This window comes from Lepidothrix coronata, unplaced genomic scaffold, assembly GCF_001604755.1.
Source record: "Lepidothrix coronata isolate B3197 unplaced genomic scaffold, Lepidothrix_coronata-1.0 Scaffold119, whole genome shotgun sequence".
Classification (NCBI taxonomy): domain Eukaryota; kingdom Metazoa; phylum Chordata; class Aves; order Passeriformes; family Pipridae; genus Lepidothrix; species Lepidothrix coronata.
This window is the reverse complement of record NW_016690299.1, coordinates 2,642,822-2,666,078: the sequence shown is the minus strand read 5'-3', so window position 1 is coordinate 2,666,078 and position 23,257 is coordinate 2,642,822. Positions and strand designations below refer to the sequence as shown.

At 49.6% G+C, this 23,257-nt stretch overlaps 1 protein-coding gene across 1 annotated transcript in view; it reads left to right on the top strand.

Moving 5' to 3' along the window:
* TXNDC16 (thioredoxin domain containing 16) overlaps positions 1 to 23,257 on the top strand; it is a 35,307-nt gene that overhangs the window by 7,309 nt on the left and 4,741 nt on the right. Inside the window, exons 9-18 of the mRNA XM_017825528.1 lie at positions 1,126 to 1,292; positions 1,627 to 1,687; positions 3,216 to 3,369; positions 4,098 to 4,244; positions 4,739 to 4,798; positions 11,439 to 11,607; positions 12,044 to 12,180; positions 17,206 to 17,290; positions 20,895 to 21,033; positions 21,589 to 21,749. Of these exons, the coding sequence (XP_017681017.1) occupies positions 1,126 to 1,292; positions 1,627 to 1,687; positions 3,216 to 3,369; positions 4,098 to 4,244; positions 4,739 to 4,798; positions 11,439 to 11,607; positions 12,044 to 12,180; positions 17,206 to 17,290; positions 20,895 to 21,033; positions 21,589 to 21,749 (1,280 nt within the window). The remainder of the gene's footprint in view (positions 1 to 1,125; positions 1,293 to 1,626; positions 1,688 to 3,215; positions 3,370 to 4,097; positions 4,245 to 4,738; positions 4,799 to 11,438; positions 11,608 to 12,043; positions 12,181 to 17,205; positions 17,291 to 20,894; positions 21,034 to 21,588; positions 21,750 to 23,257) is intronic.

The following is a 23,257-nucleotide window of genomic DNA, read 5'->3' as shown; positions in this document are numbered from 1 at the left end:
GTACGATGGGAACGAGGAGCTGCCTGGCTGGGGGTGTGAGGGCAGCTGGGGTGGGTGGAGAGAGTGAGGGGGGTGAGAGCAGAGGGCAAAGCTGAGCGTGAGAATCCGTCCTTTCCCCAAAAAGTTAATGGCAAAGCTCCCAGGTTGGGTCCAAGCAAGTAACAGGCTTGGACAAGCATCTGGTCCAACTGCCTGAGCAATTCAGGGCTGGCTGAAAGTTAAAGTAAATTACTGGTGGCATTTTCCAAATGGGTCTTAAGCAGTGACCACCTCGATATGAAGCTTGTCCCAGTGTTTGACAACGCTCTTGGTAAAGAAATGCTTCCTGTTGTCCTGTCTAAACCTCCCCTGATGCAGCTGTGAACCATTTCCACATGTTCTATCCCTGGATGTGCTGAAGAGATCAGTGTTTCCCCCTCAACATCCCCTCAGGAAGCTGTGGAGAGCAACTGTCCCAAACTAGACAGTCCCAATGTCCTCAGCTGCTCCTGTAGGCTCCCTGTGGGAAGCTCAGCACTCTGTGGAATTTGATATCAGTCCTTCGTGCCTTGGTGAGCACAAGGAACAGGAGGTTCCCTCCTATTTCCTCCTTCCACGGGGCAGGAGAAACTTTATCGGCCTCCTGTTCCCACTGGTCATCTCTGCCCATCAAGAGGATGAGCAGATGAGCTGGGAAGTGCCTCCTTCAGCCAGTCTCCTGGATTAGGCCCATGGAGCCCTCAAGCAGCTCCATGCTGTCATGAAGCAGCTTGTCCAAGGCAGGAAGGGAGAGGATTCCAGCTGTTGCATGTTGTGGCTGGGATTTTCCAACTGCCCCGGGGAATGGATGCCAGGTGAATAAAAGTGAGTGGGGATTTGACATCTGGAGTTGCATAAAAAAACAATATGCAAAATAAGGCCCAGGTTTTTACCAGGGAAAGTCATGACGTGTTGGAACAGCTTAACTAGGGTTGTGTGGGTTCTGCTTCCGTACATGTGTTGGAATTGGGGTTGGAAGCTTTTTCTTGAGGATCTCCTCATTCCTGTGGCTGGGGAACACTTGGTGGCTTGGGCTGTGCAGGAGAAGAGCTGAGGTACCTAAAAATTGTGGAGCTGTGCTGCAATATAACCATGTCTGTTCTCCAGACAGAGGTTGCTGAGGACCCAGAGAAGGTGTCCACTGTCCACTTACAGCTCGGGCTACCCCTGGTGTTCATCCTGAGCCAGAGGGAGACCTACGAGGCTGACAGGAGGACAGCAGAGTTTGTGGCCTGGCAGCTCTTGGGCAAAGCAGGAGTTGCCCTTTTGTCCAGGTATTTCTCTCCAGTGTTTTGGGACTCTCCTTGATTTTCGTGGTGTCTCCAAGCTTGGTTACTCCAGGATGTCAGTTGGTGGGCTTAAATTTGGATGGGAGGCAGTAAAACCAGGCTATATCCTGAGAATGTCACATTTAAGGACTTGTCCAGAACCAGATTAGTTTGGAGGTTTTGCTGGCTTAGAAGTGGAAAAACAATCAGACTGAGAGAGATTTTGGAAAGGAAACTTAGCACTGGTGGAAGGTTATATTTTACTCTCCAATTAAGGGCAGAAAGAGGAGGGGTGACCTTACATGTTGCCCCATCTAATGTCCACTGTGTATTTTGGAAGGGACCTCGTGGATTTGAACGTTCTGCACCGGTCCAACGTCGCTCTGAAGACACCAGATGAGGTTGGACACTGGATTTCTTCACTGTACAACTCTTATTTCCCTACCTGGGCACGGTGCTCTGGAGAGGTGTTGGGGTGTTCCTTGGCTCTGTTGTTATTTGACAGCATTCCCTGAAGCTCAAGGGGAAGAGCCTTTCACAAGATGCACGTGTGTGTGCAACAGGTTGTCCAAAAAAAGCTGTGGATGTCCCATCCCCGGGAGTATTCCAGGCCAAGTTGGATGGGGCTTGGAGCAACCTGGGCTGGTGGAAGGTGTCCCTGCCCATGGCAGGGGGTTGGAACTGGATGATCTTTAAGGTCCCTTCCAACCCAAACCATTCCATGATGATTCTGTGATTTGGAATTGCCCAGGTTGGGTGCTGCACAGCGATTGTGCCTGATGGGAAAGATAAAATACTGAGTTTATTTTGGGCTCAAAACACAGGGTGACATCTCCTTTACACCTTAAGGCAACACAAGGTTGTGAACTATATCCAAGTTCGAATTCCCCAAAGATTTGGGCTTCTAAAGGTCCTTATCCCTTTGGGAAAGGTGTCAAAAGACAGGAGAGGGAATGAGTGTGAAACTAAGAGCAAACAACCAAAGGTCTGTGCTGGGCTGATGTAACCAAGTGCCTCTGGCAGTGATCTGAGAAAAGGGCAGGGTGTGAGTTGAATGAGGTTGATCAAGATGAGCTAAACTCTGGAGGGGCCTGACCCAGCTTGTGAGGGAAGATGGAATTGGGTGCTGACAGATTCCAGGGAGCACACATTGCCCTCGATTACCTGAACTGTCACACTTGGGATTGCAGAGACACAGGATCAGACCTGAGCATCCCCCCAGGGCTTCCCATGCCCCGGTGATGGATGTGCATGTTGTGTTGCTCCTCTCAGAGCCCGAGGGAGGTGCCAGCAGTTTGTCATTTCTCTCAGTTCATGATAAAATTTCCCTTTTCTCTCCAGTGCCTTTGTCTGAGCCAGAGCCAGAACTGGTTTTAAGCCGACAAGGTCTCATTTCTGAGAAATACATTTTGCTCTTTCCTTTCCATGGGTTGGCAGCCCCTGTACTCTTGGGAATACTCTTCCTGGCTGAGCTCCATGAGATAAAGGATATTTTAGGCCAGTTTCCCAGGCTGTGGTGGGCTGCTTGGACCCAGCCTGACCCCCCTAATGAGGAGATATCCAAGTGGACCCTGTACTTTGATGCTCTCCTTCCCTGCTTGGCCACTGGGATTTCTCCTCCAGTCTCCTGGATCTATGGTTAAGTTGCTGGGAGGTGGAGCTGGTGTTCACTTTCACCACAGGATCCCACTTAGCCACATTTACTTTCTCACAAGGAGACATCAGCCTGGACTGAGAAAAACTCATGCACAGGTGAAACTGGGCTAAAGAAACATAAATGAGGTGTTCCCCTGTTTTGGCAGCTTTAGGGATCTGTTGGCATATCCTAAAAATAAGTAGTTGGGTGATGGTGCCCCATGAGTTTGATTTGCAGACAGAATAGGCAGAAAGTGATGTTTTGCTCCCACTGGTTTATTCTGTTTTCCGCAGGGAATGCCAATCCAATACCTGGTCTTGGAAGACACTGATGAAGTTATAACCCTGGTGGAAGATAAGAACAAGGTCAAACAAATCCAGGAGGATGAGGAGAAGGAAGAGGAGGAGGAAGAGGAAGATGAGGATGAAAAAGAGAATAACAATCAAGGTGTGCAATTAAGCAGTGAAAAGCTGATTGTCATCAAACAGGACGTGCAATCGGCATCTGCTAGAGACACGTTAAAACAGAGAACACTTACAAACTATCACAGTCACATCCTTGTGGCCACAAAATGGCTCTCTCATTCTCTGAGATCACTGAAATATGACAGACAAGTACAATTTTTAGGGGAAACACCAGGGAGAAAAGTCAGCAGCCGTGAGAGGAACAGTCACTGAAGTGCTGAGTGAGGAACTGGAGTGCTTGTGCTGGGATGCACCAGAGTCAGAGACATGAGGGGTTTAAAGTGCACCCAAAACAGTGTCCTCTACAAGCATCTGAAGGGCCTCAGAGTTACCAGTCCCTTTGGAAGGGGTTAGAGACATGTTTTTGTAACAGCAGTTCCAGACTTGCCCTCTCCAGGGAGAAAACGCTGGTCCCTGCAAAGTGTAATAGAAAATGCTTTTGTTCTCCATTCAGAATTGGGTGTGTTTTCCAAAGAAAAATTGGGGCAGGATCTCAGAGGAGCCAACATGCTCAAAGAATAGTGTTCAAATCCAAGGGCAGAAGTGATGTGAGGTGGGATATGTGCATTTTGATGGGTTTGTCTGTGTGTCTGTCCCTCCTCTCCCCACACGTTTCTGCTGGGAGGTTCTGCCTTACAAAAACATGCTGCTGGGGTGGCTCAGGGGGCTGCAGTCCCCCCTGCCCTGTGCACACCTGTGGGTCCCTTGCAGACATCCAGGATGACCAGGTGGTGGAAGCAGTTTCCAGGGACAAGAAGCGAGAGCTGCCCCTGGAGCAGGTCCTTGTCCTGACGGAGGAGACCTTCCGCTCTTCCCTCTCGGAGGCTGCCCGGACAGTGGTGCTGTTTTATGCCAGTTGTGAGTATGAAACATGGTCTGGCTGACCCTTCCCTAACCTTGGGGCGCTCACCATGCTTTCCAGGATCCTGGAGACAGGTTTAAACCATAAAGAAATGGCTCATTTTGCCCTGTGTGTCTCCCGCCACAGTTAGCAATGAGATTAAATCAGTTCTTTTCGTTGACTGCTAATGTGTGATTATGTCCTCCAGGACAGGAGATATCCATGTTCATAGGTTTTTAACCTTCATTTTATAAGGAAAAAATATAGGACAAGAGGGGAAATTATGGTATCGTGGGCTCATGGGATGGCCTAGACAGCCTGTCTGCTGAAACATAAAAAACCCCCAGAAGTCCAGAAGCATAAAGTTCAATTTTCCTTATTATTTCAAGTCAGAGCTTGAAGCACCTCAGGATGCAGAGACTCGTAATGTGACATTGTCAGAGAGCAAGGGGGGGGGCTGTGTGTCACCTGCCTGTCCCTCAGGGTGTGTGTCCCCTCTCCTGTGTTCCAGGGGAAGCTGTGTCCCTGGCAGTGCTGCGCTCTTACTCCGAGGTGGCCGATCACCTGAAAGGTAAAGTGCCCTGGGGCTGAGGGATTTACACTGCTCCTGCTCCTGGCAGTAGGAACCTGGAGGCTGGGAGGATATTGGTGATACCTCACCTAGAACACACTCATTTTTTTTCCCCTCAAACTCTTAAGGAAGGCATATCCGTGTTGCTTAGGAAGAGTCCTTCATTTCTTGTTTAGGGATCTTGGCAGAGTCTCTTCTCCCGGGGAACAAGTGACAGGATGACATGAAATGGCCTCAAGTTGTGCCAGGGGAGGTTTAGGCTGGATATTAGGGAAAATTTCTTCATGGACAACCAAGGTTGTCCAGCTCTGGCACAGCTGCCCAAGGCAGTGGTGGAGTCCCCATCCCTGGAAGGATTTAAAAGCCATGTGGATGTGGCACTTGGGGACATGGGTCAGTGGTGGCCTTGGCAGTGCTGGGGGAACAGTTAGACTCAATGATCTTAGAGAGCTTTTCCAACTTTAGTGATTCTATGAATCCAGATGCCCCATCCTTGGAAGTGTTCAAGGCCAGACTGGACAGGTCTTGGAGCAGCCTGGGGTAGTGGAAGGTGTCCCTGTCTGTGGCAGGGCTGGAACAAGATGGTCTTTAATGCCCCTTCCAATCCAAACCACTCTGTGATCCTGTTCTAATGATGTTGGTGGGCACAGTGACTGCACGAGGAAGAGTTTGGGAAGGCTCAGGGCACAGCACCAGTGCCAGTGGGTGACACGGGGGGGCTTTGGATCCAAGAGGAGCAAACAGCAGGAATTGTGGTCTGTGACATGGAAACAGGGTCCTGTTTGAGCCCCTCAGGCCTCGGTCTGCACAGGCCAAGGAGATGCACTACATCTGCCCAGCTGGGTGGCACATCAGCTCTCCTGTCCTTGGAATTACTTGATCTGGAAAGGAGTTGTAATTAGCCCTGGCTTTGGAGGAAGGCAGGACAGACAGGTGTGGGCAGGCCCAGATCCACTGGGCAGGATGGTGTCAGAGGGAGGATTTACAGTGATGGTGCTTCCAGGACCTGGAGACTGATTTAATTGTGTGGGAAATCTCACAGGTGGCCACAAAACTCCATAAATAACATGTGATGGTGAAGAATCAGCAGCACTTAAAGACAGCACATGGGAATAAAGGCAGGACGAGGTGATCCTTCAAGAGGGTCTGAGCAGTTCCTGAGCAGTGTAAACACCAGTTCAGCTTCGTTTAGGTCCTCAACCCCATCCCACTCTGGTTTGTGGAGAGAAGTGGTTTCTTACAGGAGCTGAATCTTTTCCAGGAGTGCCTCTTTCTCCCCTGGGCTGCAGGAGACACTGAGGTGGCTTCATTCCCAACTCCCTGCAGCACAGCAGGGAAGTTGCAAGGATCCATGTAAGAGCTGTTCCAGCACCTCTGGAGGTGCCTGGTGCCTTCTTCTGGTTTTTCTTCTCCATCAAGGTTCATTTTTCCTGGTGATAGAACTCCCCTGGGACTGGACACTGTGTCCTGCAGAGGATTCAGCAGTGGGGATGTGGATGGAGTCTGCAGAGGACACAGCCAATTTTCTGGGAAGCAGATGCAGTGGGATAGGCTTCCAAGAAACCCTCCTGGGAATGCTGTGGACGGTGCTGTGGTTTGGATGAAAGCAGTTCTGCATCCACAGTTTGCATGGAGGGAAAATCACCAGCAGCTTTGATCTGGACTGAAATCCCGGGAATAAACAGGAAGGGTCAGGAGGGGCTGTTGTTGTTGTTAGAAATATTATGGTTGTTGATGGTTTGGGGTTTCTTTTGGACTCCCCAGCAGCCAGACCAGCTGGAGGAGCGACATGGAGAGTCCATGGATAAAACTTGGCCTCATCCCAAGCCAGTGGCCAAACCTGGGCAGATTCTGCACTGCTGGGATTTCACCAAGGGTTTGTTGAATCACTTGATAACAGTCTCAGCCACAGACAGATGAACTGGTTGGGGTCAGGGCCTTTCCTCTGTGATCAGTTAGGTCCCACCAAACACTCCCAGGCCAGATTGTGACCTATGGAATGACTCCAGTTTGCTTTCTGTGCCACGACCTCAGAGGGGATGGAGCACGGTTGCGTTAGTGGATCTGGAGATCCTTTGTCTCTGCTGCTGAGGGAGCCCCAGGGAACTGGGAGGACCAGCTCCCAAAGGAGCTGGAAGACCCCAAAGGATAGTGGTCTGGGCTCTCAGGGATGGCTGGGATGCAAGGACAGAAGTCTGGATCAGGCAGAAGACCTTGAGCTGTGCTGAACTGAGAATAAAACACAGGGTATGGCTTGGGGCAGTCTCTCAGCTCCCCAGGAGTGCTGGTATTCCTGCCTGCTCTCCAGGGTGGAGCTTTCTTCCCAAGGGCTGGGAGGGCCAGCTGTCTGAGGCATGAGTCACCCCAGCTTGAGGCACGTTATGAGTTGCAGAACCAGGTCCTGCTTTTGATCCCAATTCCTTGTGCAAAGTGGCACTGAGAACAGGCCATATGGGACCAAGGCACGGGAATGGAGGAGATTGGAGACTGGAATGACCCCATGAATCATCCCATAACAGATGTTCAGCAGATCATCACAAAGTGAAGTTTACAGCCCCAAAATGTTCTCTCTTTTGTTCTCCCTCAGTTTAGCTGAGCTGAGCACATTTTCTGCCCTTAGAGCAAGAACGAGCCATTCCCAGTGCAACTGGGGCTCCTGCAGCTCTGGTTTGCTGTTGCTAGATGGGAATTTTTTGGAAGCAGGACCCTTGACCCAAGAGGCTGCGAAGGTGAGACAGTGCTGAGCATTTCTTAGGTGTATCATTGGCCTTTTTTTTTTGCAAAGAAGAGAAGAAACCAACATCTAAGAAGAGCAACATATTGTGGTGAAAAATGGCTCTGCTTCCCTTCTCTGTGCTTGTGAGGTCTTCTTGACCAATGAATTCCAAAGACATGGGGTGAAGTCGTAGCTCAAAGGCATGAAAATCACCTGCATGATTTAGCAATGTGTATCCATGGAGCCTAAATCTGAAGTGAGGATTTAGGAGACCACTGTGTGATGTTTTCCGGGTAGTTGTTTCCCATTCCATGTTGGATTCCTCCTCTTGAAGTGTGGCACTTCAGCACATAACTTCTCTTTCATCTGGTAGCCTTTGGACCAGCTCTGCAGGTGCGCTGGTTTTTTAATACAACTGTGGAATTCTTTAGGTTGGAAAAGACCTTGAAATCATCAAGTCCAACCATTTCCCCAGCACAGTCAAGGCCACCACTGACCCGTGTCCCCAAGTGCCACATCCACAGGGCTTTGAAATCCCTCTGGGGTGGAGACCCCACCACTGCCCTGGGCAGCTGTGCTAGGGCTGGAGAACCCTTTTGAGGAAGAAATTTCCCCAAATATCCAATCTAAACTTCCCCTGGTGCAGCCTGAGGCTGTTTCCTCTCCTCCTCTCCCTTGTTCCCTGGGAGCAGAGCCTGACCCCCCCCGGCTCCCCGCTCCTGTCAGGGAGTTACAGAGCCAGAAGGTCCCCCCAAGCCTCCTTTTCTGCAGGCTGAGCCCCCTCAGCTCCCTCAGCCACTCCTGGTGCTCCAGAACCTTCCTCAGCTCTGTTCCCTTCTCTGGACACACTCCAGCACCATGCCAGTCCTGCCTTCCAAAGGATTAGAAGTTTCTGGGATTCTTGGTTTCTCTCATNAGCTGTTTTTTTAATACAACTGTGGAATTCTTTAGGTTGGAAAAGACCTTGAAATCATCAAGTCCAACCATTTCCCCAGCACAGTCAAGGCCACCGCTGACCCGTGTCCCCAAGTGCCACATCCACATGGCTTTGAAATCCCTCTGGGGTGGGGACCCCACCACTGCCCTGGGCAGCTGTGCCAGGGCTGGACAACCCTTTTGAGGAAGAAATTTCCCCAAATATCCAATCTAAACTTCCCCTGGTGCATCCTGAGGCTGTTTCCTCTCCTCCTCTCCCTTGTTCCCTGGGAGCAGAGCCTGACCCCCCTGGCTCCCCCCTCCTGTCAGGGAGTTACAGAGCCAGAAGGTCCCCCCTGAGCCTCCATTTCTCCAGGCTGAGCCCCCTCAGCTCCCTCAGCCACTCCTGGTGCTCCAGCCCCTTTCCCAGCTCTGTTCCCTTCTCTGGACACACTCCAGCACCATGCCAGTCCTGCCTTCCAAAGGATTAGAAGTTTCTGGGATTCTTGGTTTCTCTCATTCCTTATAATATTGATGATTTGTCTTGTCCTGGTTTTCTAAGACCCCTTGGACAGAGGTTCTCGCTGTTGATGGGTTTAGCAGCACCAAAAATCACAGGACAGTGGGATTTTGTGTTCCTCTTTCACCTTTCTTCCCACTCAGCGGTGACCACAGGGCTGGACACACCATTAAAACCCTTCCACAGCTTCTCTGCCAAAAATACTCATGGAATCACAGAACAGTTTGGGTTGGAAGGGACCTTAAAGCCCATCTCATTGCACCCTGCCATGGATTCAATGCCTTCCATGAGCCCAGGTTGCTCGAAGTCCTGTCCAACCCGGCCTGGAACACTTTCAGGAATAGGGAGTCCAGTCTCTGGGCAACAAGAGGTTGTGCAACACTCAGCTGTGTTTGGTTTTCAGTAGCTTGTTTTGATATTTGGCCAAACTTCCCCACCTGGGAGTGGGTTGTTGCTTGTCCTTGATCTCACTGTCCCCTCCAGAGCAGACTTTATGTACTGTTGGATTTTATTGTTTCTTTCTTCCTGGCAGCTTCCAGTCAAAACTTCTTTGGGTTTTTCCTCAGCAGGCATGTCTTCCAAACCTCTCCAGATTCTCATTTGCTTAAGCCTTTCCAAAAAAGTGTTTCCCAGCCTGACTCACTGGGCTCAGCAGAGGTCTCTCCAGGACAGAAAAACTCAATTTTCCTCCCATGCCTTTCAGATGCTGTTGGGAGTTCACCCCTTTTCTGCAGCACTGATGGTATCTGTGCATCCTGCTTCTCCTCATGGAATGCTGCTGTCCTTACACTTTGCCCTTCAAATTGCTTTCTGCCCCTCTGGGCTTTGGATCATTTGGAGATTGGATATGTTTTATTCCATCAGCCAGGCCTTTGATGAAAACAGTGATCAGGATCAAACCCAGAACAGGGAGAGAAGAAAGATTGGCTGGTTTGATCTGTTGGGAAATCCTCATCACCTGCCCCAGCCCTGGTTTCTGAAGGACACTGGTCTGCATCCATGTGTGTACTTGTCTCTAGGTTTCACTCCATCTTTCCCATGTAGCTGTTGAATCCTGTTCAAAGAAGTTTAGGGAAGGAGTGAAGATTTTTGAGATAATCATTCCTGCAGTTGGGAATGGATGACTGCACAGAGCCTGGCTGTCCTTGGCCGGGGCTGTGAGTGGGTGGGAGGCAGATCAAGGGGGGCTGGAAGCCAAGGAGGGGGAGGGAGTGAAGCTGGTGATGGTTCACCTGGCTGGGTTAGACCAGGCTTAGCCATGGAGCAGCAGCAGCGTGTGCTGGTCTTCATCCAGCCTGAAAAAGAAAGAAAGATAAGATCCCTGGAAGTGTTCCAGGCCAGGTTGGATGGGGCTTGGAGAAACTTGGTCTAGTGGAAGGTGTCCCTGCCCATGGCAGGGGATTGGAATGAGATGAGCTTTAATGTTCCTTCCAACCCAAACCATTCTGTGACTCCGTGAATCTGGGATGAAGGACATGCTGGAGTTGCAGAAGTCTTGGGCTCATGGAGAGCAGACAGGGAACCAACCTTCCTTTATTTCACTGCTCACCAATCCCTTGAGATTATCACTTTTTTAGGACTTTTCCCAGGAGCCACAGCTGGACTGACTGCCCTGTAATTCCCACATGCTCTTCCTTTCCCTCTCCGTTATTTGTCAGACCCCTCTCTTAAGGTCAGACAGGTGTCTGGGAGATGAATAGCTGGCATGGAATCCCACAGAATCCTGAGTTGGAAGGGATCCACAGGGATCAAGTCCAACTCCTGGCTCTGCACAGGATAACCCCAAGAATCCCACCATGTGCCTGAGAGCACGGGATGAGGGGAATGCCACCAAACTGTTTTATTCCATCTGCCTTTCTTACATCCCCTCTGACCGCTCTGTGTGTGTTTGGCTTCGTGCTTGAGGTAGAACAGATATTTTTCACCACTGAGCGCCTTAATAAGTGAAAAAGCCTTGACTGCATCATCCTCTTCCATGCCAAACTTCATCTTCCCTCTTTCCTGTAAATGAGAACCTGTATTGTTTCTTCTCTTGGCCTCATTCCTAAGGTATTTCCATGCCTTTCCTTACTTTATGCTCCCGGACAGTTGCCTCAGGATTTTGTGGTGTCCCTTTGAGTTACCAGCCAGATGTGAGTGTCTCTGGGAATTTCTTTCTGAGAAGTACAACCTCTCACTTCCCTGAGATCATTCTCTCTCTTGTTTGGGTCTATCCATACCTGATGGGATGTTTAATAGATTCACAGCCTGGAAATAATTACTACTGTGGCCAAAAAGTGTCAGGCGTATCCATGACTGATTTCAAGAGGGAGATGTCCTGTACTCAAAGGGATTGTGTATCCAGGGCTGGATTTTGAGATTTCTCAGAGCATTATTACAAATATATACAATAATATCCAAATGAGCCAGTAAAAACCTCTATTTTCCCACCAATTTATCATTACTTTTAGGTTTTCATATTATTCATAAGTATTTATTTTCCACTCTAGGAACTCCTGGGGTTTTGCTCTCCCAGGTGAACTGCTGGGACTGGCCTGGAATTTGCACCCAGGAGAATGTCACCCAGTTTCCCACCATCAAGATTTATGAGAAGGGAGAGAAGTCAGTGACATATGATGGCATGTGGGGAACTGAAGAACTCACCAGCTTCATCATCCTGTAAGTGAGGAGTCCCCACATGGGGAGATCTGCCAGATCCACATCTGGATACTTCATGATCTGTATAATGGAAATCCCTCTTGGAAAAATAATGCCAGATCTGATTATAGACCTGGTTTGGAAATTAATCTAATAACTTTTTGTGCTTTTCCTTCTGTTGTCACTGTCCCCCCTTTTTTTTTTTTTTCTGGAATGCCTTCTCTGTTATTTTTAATGGGGATCCCAAGGATCTCAGAGCAACCAGAGTGGCTCAGGGCTGTTCTCTCTTCCTCATAATCAGCTCCAGTGCCTTTTTCTGTCTGTCCTCCCTTCCCAGATGACTAATTTTTATTAAGGCATGACAGTTGTCACATTGAGCTGGGGGCCCTGTTGGATTGAGGTTGCCCTTTTGGCTTTTCCTCCCAAAGACCCACGTTTTTCCTCTGCCTTTCCATAGGAGCCGAGTTTCCTGCCCGCTGAAACTGGCCACGATGGAGGAAGCAGAAGGATATTTAAGAGGAGAGTTTCCACCTGAGCTGTCATCCCATCACCACGCTTCCCTTCTGGGAGTGTTTAGCACAGCCACAAGTGAAGGTCAGTGTGGTGTTTGTGGGTTAAGCACTCTTCAGCTTCATTCCTGGTGGGAGAGGGATGCTTCCAGGTTGCTTGGAAGTTCACAGCACAGCCTGCCTGGCACTACCCTTTCTTGTTTTACAAGCAGAGGATTGCAGATCATTCCAGATGTGGGACCTGGGGTCCATACCTTGCTCAGAGGATGTTCAGCTGCCAAGTGTGTTTACTACATCCAGTGTGGGAGTAATAACTTCCCAACAATCTGTCCCTGTTGTATCTCCTGTCCCTTACCCTGAAGAGTTTGGCTCTGTCCTCTCTGTGAGTCCCTTCAAAATAGTTGTAGGCTGGCATTAAGTTCCCTCTTAGCCTCTGACTTAGCCCAGATCCATCAGCCATTCTTCACAGCATATTCTTCCTTAAAGAAAGCCCTTTCCACACTTGGATTCACAGTTATCTTGCTGATTCCTCCTGAAAACGGGGTGGTCCCAGTTCTTCAACACACAATCCAAAACTTTTACTTTTTTAAAACCAAAACAGCAGTAAGGTGAAATACAGATTTCCTGGCTCAAAAGGAGTGAAACGTGAATAACTCAGTGAAATCCAGTTGTGAATTTTGAAACAGGTGGACACAGAAATGCAAAGCAGAGCTGCTGGAAGGAGCGTCCTGAACTTGTTTGGATTTGTCTCACTCTGTAGTCTCGGTCAGTGCAGTCCTGGGCAGTGGCTGAAACTTGGAGCAGTGACACTCTCCCTGCCCTGCCTGCTCTGAGTCACTGGGATGGGCTCCAGTATCATCCCTTCCCTGCCATAGCTGTGGTCCAGGATCCACTGGGTTTCCACAGCCCTTTGCAAAAACAGGGAAATGGATCCCAGAGCTGCGGTGATTTTTCATGTGACAATCATATGTGATAAGGGAGAGGGAATAAAGTCAGTCTGGAAAGGGAACATCGTGTCATGTTTCAGGCACATCATAGAATTATGGAATGGTTTGGGCTCGAAGGGATTTTAAGGATCATTTTTTCCTGCCCCTTGCCGTGGGCAGGGCACCTTCCACTAGCCCAGGTTGCTCCAAGCCCCATCCAACCTGGCCTTGGACACTTCCAGAGATGGGGCAGCCACAGCTTCTCTGGGCTGGACTAAAGGATTTTGGGATCAGTAAGATTTTCTGCTGTATTTACCAGATTAGATGGTCCTGAAGAAAACAGGGAATTAGCTGTCAGCTGGCTCAGTGAGCACAGCCCAAGTGTTTTCCAGTTGGTTCCAGACATTCTATTCTGTTCTTATCTCTGGGCACAGTGGATTCCCTCTGGAGCCCCTCACGTGAGAAAGTAGCTTGGTTTGCATTAAACCAAAGTTCAGAGGCACAACGGAGCTTTAAAATAAAAAATAGTCTGAAAGTTTGATCTTAAGCAGGATCAGGAAGTTCTCCTTTTTTCAAGGCAGTGATTCCCGGGGGAAGCTGGCAACTGAGAAGCCATGGGGTGGGAAGGTCCCAGCTCTGCAGAGTGAGGCCCTGGCACAGGTTGCCCAGAGAAGCTGTGCCTGCCCCATCCCTGGAAGTGTCCAAGGCCAGGTTGGACAGGGCTTGGAGCAACCTGGGCTAGTGGGAGGTGTCCCTGCCCGTGGCAGGGGGTTGGAGCTGGATGATCGTTCAAGTCACTTCCAACTCAAACCGTTCTGGGATTCTCTATAGAAGTTGTTCATTTCCTCCTGTGCAAACAAGAGCGTTGGAGGTTTCCAGGCAGCTCTTTCCCTCTTCCCTCAGGGCATATCCATCCACAATCCGGAACGGCATCCACAGTCTGGGGTAACTCAGCCGCAGGTGCCCAGGGAGATGAAATTCGGGAAGTGTTCTCCTCCCATAACCCCGGGGTGTTGGAGCCTCCCGCAGAATGGCCTGAGGGAGCAGAAAACTGGAGCCAGCTGTTCAGGCACCAAACCAGGCTGGAGCTGGGAAAACCCCACTGCTCCTCTTATCAACCTTCGGGCTTATCTGGAATTTCCAGCCGTTTTCTCACGGCAAGAATTCCTGCTCTGTCCTGCACCGGCGATGGCACCAGGTCGTTGCCATTTCTAGTTAACTGAGACAGAGACGTTCAGCTAAATAAATCCCTGGATTTTTTCCAACCCTTAGCATGAGGACTATGTTAAGAAGCCCTTTGGTGGGTCTGAGCTAAAAGAGGCTTGTGGGAAAAACCATAATTAATATTTATTAGGAAGAGGGGAATGGTATTACGAGGGCAACGAACGAGCGTTTTCCTGGAAACTTGCAGAATTTTTAGAGGAGCGGTTTGTTTTCTGTGCAGAAACTGGAAGGTCCTTGGAAGTAAGACTGTCCTAAACCCTGTGGCAAATATTCAAAAATAAACCTGTGTCCTGCGCTGCTCTGGCGCCTCACAGGGCTTGGCAGCATCAGTGGAAGCCAAGTGTTCAAGGACTGAGAGATGCTCCAGGTGCTGCTGGAGAGCATGGTCAGGAGATTCCTCCTTCCAGAGGGATAAGGGGAGGTGCTCAGATCCTGTCTCCCAAAACTCTGCAGGGATTTTAGACCATTCCTCATGTGGCAGCTTTGTTCCTTCTTGTTCCCAAATCAGTGAGGTTGTGCTCCTGCAACTCACAGCAGCGTCGTGGAAGGCAGCTGGGATTCCAGCTCGAGGAATGTGCTGCAGTGCCTGATCAGGTGCCACAGGGCCTTGCAACAGGGCTCTCAGAGGGACTAATTTCCTAGGAAGTATTGAAATAGATTCTTTAGAAGTGCATCTTCTTTGTGAATCTGGGGTGTTTCTGGCACAGAGTTGAGGGACTGTTGCTGTGAACTGTGCAGAAATACGGGCTGGTGTGTGGCTCTGGGTCTGGCACAGCCCCCAAAATATGGGACAATTTGGAAGTGTGACAGGGAATGAGGATCTCATTAGGAATGACCCTGATGAAAGGAGTAAGCTTGGATTCTGCTGAAGGTTGTCCTTATTTAGAAGAGAATTCCAGCAGCCAGAGCTGCTCCAGGCACTTCAATACGAGTTTATGTCTCCAGGGAGGATTTAAAGCCTCTAGACCTGCTCCTTGGAGGAACCTGGGATGTGAATTTTTCCTTCAACACTAATTAAATCAGGTAACCAAAGACCAAAAGAGCTGGAAGCCAACTTCAAACGTAATCAAGAGTGATTTCTCTATATCTCAAGATGAACCAGCCAAACTCTTGTTACCAGCTGTGTTGTATGTGTGTTGTTTCCTACTAAGTACAGGGACCTGTTGGAGCAAGTCACAGGAGGCCATGGAGATACTCCAAGAGCTGGAGACCTTCTGCTCTGGAGCCAGGCTGGGAGAGCTGGGGGTGTTCAATTTGGAGAAGAGAAGACTCCTGGGAGACCTAAGAGCCCCTTCCAGGGCCTAAAGGGGCTCCAAGAGAGCTGGAGAGGAACCTGGGACAAGGGCTTGGAGGGACAGGACAAGGGGGAATGGCTTCAAACTGACAGAGGACAGGGTTAGATGGGATATTGGGAAGGAATTCTTCTTGGGTGTGAGAATGGTGATGCCCTGGCACAGGTTGCCCAGAGAAGCTGTGGCTGCCCCATCCCTGGAATTACTCAAGGCCAGGTTGGACGGGGCTTGGAGCAACCTGGTGTGGTGGAAGATGTCCCTGCCCATGGCGGGGAGTTGGAATGAGATGAGCTTTAAGGATCCTTCCAACCCTAACTATCCCGGGGTTCTATGACGATGTCTGAACCCCCGATGGGACACTCCTTAAGGGTCTAAGCTTCCATTTGAAAAGGAAAATAGCTTAAATGACAGTTTATGGTTCCTGTGGGACACAATGGAAAATATGGCTTTGGGTGTAGCTGGAAAAGAGGAGTCAAAGAACCAAAAAGTGTCCATTTGTGAGGTGGCCCCGTCTACTGAGGTGAGTCAATGGTCCCAGGAGCTTGGGCTGGCTGCTGTGAATGTTCTAGGGAACACAACTGATGTCTGACTGATCTCACTGAAGTTATAAAGCAACATATATCACTGTTGCTGTATCTGAGACAGAACCTTAATTCTCAGCAAAAACCTGCCTTCTCCAAAGAGGGACATTTCTCACTCTCCCTAAGTCAGAAGAGCCTTTTCGGTTGCTCTCGGTTGCTCAATCCAAAGGAGGAGGAGTGGTGGTGGTGTTGAAATCCACCCTGTTCTCACCCCACCTTTGGCAGCAGCTGTTTGGATCTCTGGTCTCTGACTGCATTGCACAAGCTCACACACAGTGCTTTGCATGTTCCCACAGAGCTTGGCTTTCCCGTGGATCCAACTGCCGAAAACCGCGGCCAGGTTGGACAGGGCTTGGAGCGACTTGGGCTAGTGGAAGGTGTCCCTGCCCGTGGCAGGAGGTTGGACTAGATGAGCATTAAAGTTCCTTCCAACCCAAACCATCCTGGGATTCTCTGAAAACTGAGGCTGTTTTATAAGGGAATAAACCAGTTCTGGAGTCGGCTTCCTTCTGGGGCTCTGCTCTCAGTCTCAGCTGTGACAGATCGAAAGATCCCCAAGCTGCTCCTTCCCCATCCTGTGACAGTCTCAGCCTGCTCAGAGGAACTGGTTAAACCCAGGCACCCGTAGGAGAGGTTGGTTTATCTCTAGGTCCTTAACACTACTGTTAAGTCATCATCTGTCATTTCCCAAAGGTCACCGGGATTCGTAAGATTTCTGTTTAGACTTATAATTGCTCCTGTTCTTAAGAACACTTACAGACTTAAAGCCCTTAAAGACATTTCGTTTTCCAGCAGTGCCTCTACCCCGCAGATCCTGGAAACACAGGGCTGGTGACTGAAGAGCAAACCCTCTTCTCAGAATGGGAATTTTCCTCTCGTCCTTGGTCACTGCCAGCTCCTCCTCCCGTGGCCTGTGGCCCTGAGCTGCAGCCATTTCTCATGAGCCTCTGATCCTGGTTTCATTCCCGACAGTTCGCCGTGGGAGGGTGTTACGTGCACAGGCATCAATTGGTTTCCAGGAGGAACCTCAACACCTCCCTTTCTATTGTTTATTCTCGTATTTTTATCCTTTTTTTTTTTTTTCCAGCCAGGGAAGCTTTTGAAGAGGCAGGAAACATCCTAAGTGGCCACGTAATGATGGGGACGTATTTTGAAGATGATGGCTTGGCTTTGTAAGTTGTTTCTCTTTTTCCCTGGGAATTATTCAAACTGGTCTGCATTTAGTGAAAGGCAGTGCCTGGAGCAAGTGTCACTGAGTGACTTAGTCCTGTAGGGAGACGGGGAGATTGCTCAGGACTCATCCCAAGGGAGTTGTGACCTTGGTTCTGCCACTGATTCTCAGCCTGTCCATGGTCAACTCACTCAGCCCTGTTCAGTCCTCCAGCCCTGCCAGCCCCCCTGGATCTGGTTGTGTTCCTCATACAAACTTCTATGGAGGGAAAAAACAGGCTGGAAAAATTATACCATCAGTGTGTGAGGGAATAAAAACAGCTCTGCCCTTCTCTTTCCATCAGGAGAAAGTGATGGATTGTCCCTGGCCTTCCTCTTTGTGCAGTCCCTTCACTTGCTCTGATGGCTGCCCCCAGTTGGCAAGAGCAGCCAGGAGAGGGGCTGTGGAGTGGGCATTGAGTCTGGGAGCAGGAAAAGGCTTTGGAAGTCTGGGAATAAATGCTGTCTTGCCATGGAGCTGCCTTGGAGCTTTGGTCTCATCCAGCTTCCCTGTGGGCACTTGTATCTAGCTGGGAGCTGCCAGAGATAGGGAGGAATCTACCTCTATCTTTTCATCCTCTTACCATGGATCTTTTTTTCCTGACATATGTTCCCCCCTTATCCCTCCCCCTGGCAAGAGCAAGATCTCGCCACCATTTCCAGACAGAGTTTTGGGAGGAAGAGTGCTGGAAAAATACAGCAGCCTTCCTCCTGCACACATGGTGAAGGCAAAGTCAAGGCTTCCTTGGCCAATTCCTGGTGGAATAAGTATCAGTTGCATCCCTAACTTTAAGCCAAATTGGAGCTAATGGGATCTGAGCACTTAACTGTGTCATTAAGATTCCAGCAAGGGGCAAAGTGCTTTGGATTAGAGTGTGAGAGATGCTTCAGTGCCTAGGAAAGCAGGGAGATCCAGGGGGAATCTTCAGCTCGTCCTGGCGTCTCATTTCCCCGAGGAATTAGCTATCAAATCAGAGTTAAAAATCCCAGAAGGTCCTTGGCCTGTTTTCCAGGTGTGGGTTTAACAGCCTGTAATGCAGCAGGGAATTATTTTCATTAGTTTCCTACAGATGTGATGCCTCCCTCAAGAGACACGGGAATTTCCGTGGTGTAAAAATACCTTGGGAATACTTCTCCAGGAACCAAACTGGGCTCCATGCTTGTATCTTGGAAGTGAGGCAGTACCAGGCTTGTTGGGATGGGAGATCACTGGGCAGGTCCCAAAATCATAACCCCCCAAGACTTTTCTTCCCTAAGGATCTCAGCTCAGCTGATAGAAGGAAAAAAGCAAAGGAGGGGAGGATCATCTTACAAGGTACCATCAGAAAAAGCCTGTGTTCTCTCACCACTGACACATGCAAGAACAGACCTCCCTGCTCCTACTCCAGGAGTCTCCAGCCTGCTCCTGTTCAGCTGGAATATTTAGTACAGTTTATATTGATACTCCTTCTGCCAAATTTGGATTTTGGCCGTGATTTGTGGGTGAAGCTACTGTAGCTGATGGTCTTCTCGACTGTAAGTAGAAAGTAAACACTTACAGGAATTCCTTATGCAAGAGCCAGGCTCACTTCCCTTCTTAAGAAAAAGAAAAGCTATTCTTCTGCTCAAGGCTCAAGGAGAAAATATTTGTGGCTCCCTGGTCACGGAGAGCTGATTCCCCTCTTCCCAGAGAAAGAGGTCTGCAGGAAACACAAAGGTGTTGTTAGCAAAGCTGTTTGCTCAGCAGGCACCTGCTCTGCTGGTCACCAACGAAGGGGAAAAAGGCATTGAGGAAGAAATGCTTTGAATGAGGTAGTTATTTATCTCCACATCCATGTCTCAGGTTCCTGCCAAGCATTTGTTTGCAGATGTTTTTGATTTAAATGCAAGACTCGTGTTACCCAATGAATGGCCCTGCTGTATAAATAGAAAGCTGTCCCAGGCAACAATACAACCCCTCAGTACCAGGAAGATGGGAAGGGATTTCGGGGTAGGCTCTACCTGGGGAATTTGGTGGTTTGCTGGCAGTATATAAAAAATTTCCTTATAGAATTGTGAAATAGAATCCCAGAGTGGTTTGGGTTGGAAGGGACCTTAAATCCCATCTCATTCCACTCCCCTGCCACGGGCAGGGACACGTTCCACTGGACCAGTTTGCTCCAACCTGGCCTTGGACACTTCCAGGGATCCAGGGGCAGCCACAGCTTCTCTGGGCAACCTGTGCCAGGGCCTCACCACCCTCACAGACCCATCAAAGGCTGCTGAACAAGCTGATGTATTCTAGACACAGGGAGCAAGAGTCCTCACCTCCTCTCAGCCATGACCAAGCCAGAGAATCCCTTTAAAACCTGTGGAAGTTTAGGAAGTTCAAAATCCCTGAATTAATTTTTTTTTTAAGGTTTTGCCACTCTTAGTGAATGGTAAATAGAGGTTAATTTGCAAAACAGCTCAGAGGAAAGTTGAGGATCTTCCTCACAGCTCAAAGGATTCTCAGAGGTGTGAGGCTCAATTCCATAGGAGCTGGATATTGAGGAAATATCTGCAGTTCCCTCCACTTGCTTTGTCATTGATGACCTAAAGAAATCCTTAACTCAGAGGGTGGTGAGGCCCTGGCACAGGTTGCTCAGAGAAGCTGTGGCTGCCCCATCCTTGGAAGTGTCCAAGGCCAGGCTGGACGGGACTTGGAGCAACCTGGTCTAGTGGAAGGTGTCCCTGCCCATGGCAGGGGGTGAAACAAGGTGGTGTTTAAGATCCCTTCCAACCCAAACCATTCTGGGATTCTTGGATTCTATTCCTGCTTCTCTTTCCTTTTCACTTCCAAGGTTGGGTGGTGCAAGTACCCACCCAGGGCTTCACTCTGCCTCCCAAGCCAAGGCAAGCAGGTCTCAGACTCCATCCAAGGGACACAGCTCACACAAAATAAGCACCAGGAGATCTAATTTTTGGCTTAGTGAACAAGCAAAAAATTTTGGTGAAGTCCAGCTCCACGTTAGAGCAACATCCCCAGCCTGCACCCACTGACTCTTGGGGGAATAGCTCATGCTTTGTTCCTCAGTGCTCTTCTGGTAACAGGGTTCAAGGGTTTTAAAGAAAAGCTGAGAAAGTGGGAAAAGCAAAAATAGGAGAAGTCTGAGCAGTGAAAGAGCAGGGGGGACATCAAGATGGGAGAGCAGTTTTCTGGAAGTTTGAGGAACTTCAGCCCTGGAGGCTCCAGATGTCACTGCTCAGAGGAAGGGTGAGACAGGGGAAATCAGTGGCCTCAGCAGTTTTTCTGGGACATGTCTAGTTTATTTTTCAAAGGCTGCTGGAAATTTTTCAAAGGTCGTGACACCAGAATTCAGAGAATCACCGAATGGTTTGAGTTGGAAAGGGCCTTAAAGCTCATCTCGTTCCACCCCCTGCCACAGGCAGGGACACCTTCCACTATCCCAGGTTGCTCCAAGCCCTGTCCAACCTGGCCTGGAACACTTCCAGGGGTGGAACTTCCCCGTCCCTACTTGTCCCCAGGAGGATGCCAGCTCTGTGTGCAGCACATTTGGTGTGTGTCCAGTCCTCCAGCCAATCCTTGTTGCCATCCCTCTTTTCCAGATCCCGTAAATACTCCGTGTCCCCCCCAGCCCTCCTCCTTGCCCGGAGCGGAGGTCGGAGCGTGGAAGGCATTTCTTTGTCTAAACAGAGCGTGCAGGACATGGTGCAGATGATCAGATATGAACTGCTGGACATTTTTGTAAGTAAAAGAGAATAAAAGTGTCCTTTTTCCCTGATTACAGCGCGGAGCTCTGCAAAACAAGCATGTCTGCTCGTTACTTCCATCCTGCTGAGTGTGTTTTTAAGTTTTATAGCTTGGACTGGGGAGTCTGGGCAGAAATCTGCTGTTTGCTGGGTGGTCTCGGGGGAGGAGACCCTGGAGGTGATGGAATGGCCTCATAGTCTCTGACCTGCTGCTGTGGTGGCTTGGCCTCTCGCAGGCTCTGCTCCCAGCCTTTTCCATGTGCCTTTGAAAGACTGGCTGTAGCAATAAGACATGGATCTGGGATGAGCTGGCCTTGCTTCTCCCTCCTCTGCTCACACCCACCTTGTCCCAGCTGCTCCTCTGGACTTGACATGTGATGGGCAGCGTTGGATATATTCACCTCCAACGTGCACCAGCATCCTATCATCCAGTTGGATACCCCACCCTTGCTTAACCTCTGCACCCCTCCTGTAAGGACAGAAAGTCAAATTTTCCCCTTTTTTTTTCTCCTCCCCATAAACCCCAACTTCTCGTTTCGATGTCTTGCAGCCCGAAATCACCGTGCAAAATCTGCCCCAGTACTTGCAGCTCACCAAGCCCTTCCTCATCCTGTTCAGTGATGGTGACATCAGTCAAATGGAAAGCAAGGAAATGCTGAAGCTGGCAAAAGGAAGACCCCAGCAGGCGTTTGTGGCTTGCTGGTTGAACTTGTGAGTGTGTGAAAACCTCTCTCCTCCTTTCCGTTCGCTTGCTCTGAGCGTTTTCAGGGCAAGAAAAAAAAACCTGAGGCTGCAGTTACTGAAAACACAAGCTGGCAATTTGATTATTGGGTCTGAAATCATCATGAGTTGGGAGGTCAAGCCATTTAGCAATGATTCAGTCTGTGTTCTGGGCAGCTGCAAAATTGCCTGACAAAGAGAAATTAGTAAATGTTTAATTGATTGCAGAAATAATTTTCGATAGAGTAAAATGTTCTCAAGGATGTTGTGTAGTGGCTTGACCTTGGGTCTGGTGTTATTTGTATTTTTGTTGCACGTGGGAGTAAAAGAAAAAAAGAAATTTGCCCTCCTGGAATGTCTTATGGTGATTTTCCACCAGCAATTAGAGGGAATGACTGGTCATTGACTGGGAGAAGAAAGTTCAGCCAGAAGAAGCCCCATAAAGCAAACCTCAAAAATATTCAAGAAACAATGAGTCCAAGAGCTAAGAAATAGAAGGTTGTAGGAAAGGGGATTTTTAATAATCCTCTCCTCCCTAGTTGCATTTTTAATTTTTTAGCCTCTCTTTGTTTTGCCCAAGCCCAGAGACACCTCGGTGACTTAATCATAACGTGCTTTGAAGTCTGGGCAGAGCCGTCCAGCGTGGGCTGGGTTGAGCTAACGGGGAATGCACATGTTTTCAGAGAGCAGGAGATTTGTTTGCCAGTAAAGCACAAGAAATGAGTGCCCTGGAACTTCCCCACCTACGCATCAGCCCCTGCTCTCCCTCCCTGACAAACTCCCTATAGGGAGTCTCTGTCCTTTCAGGGGGGTCCTGTGGTGTCCCTGTCCTTGGGGGGGATCACTGTGGGATCCTTGTGCTGGCGTTGGGGTCCCTGGTCTCACGTGGGAGGTCCCTCTACTTGTAGGGCTTCATTGCTGCTTCCTCATTCTTGCAGAGGGTCTAAACCCACTGTAGGGTGTCCTTGTCCTCATATGGGGTCCCTGTCCCTGAAGAAGCATCCCTGCCCTCTGAGGGGGTCCATAGGGGACTCCAGCAGATGAAGGGAGCAGGGTGTGCCTCCCACAGGGAGCCACATCCCAGGGCACGGCCCTCCTGGGGACAGCCAGGATGGAAGGGGACAAGGAGCCGGCTGAAAACTCTGGTCTGTGGGACTCCTGGGCAGCCCCAACACAGACCAACAGCTGCTGCAGTCTGGAAAATCCCACACAGCCAGATGGAGGGGGCATTGGAGTGGGACAGGGCAGGAGGAGGTCACTGTGAGGAGAGCAAGGAGGAATTAGCAGGAGGTGAGATCTGCAGAGAATGAAATGCTGAACGTGGCACTGTCAGGCTGCTGCCAGGGGTAAAATATCCCCTTCCTCTCTTTGGGCAAGAGACTGGAGGGGACCTGTCTGTAAGTCTGAGAAATCAGTCCCAGAATCCCAGAATGGTCTGGGTTGGAAGGGACCTTAAAGGTCATCCAGTTCCACTGCCCTGCCGTGGGCAGGGACACCTT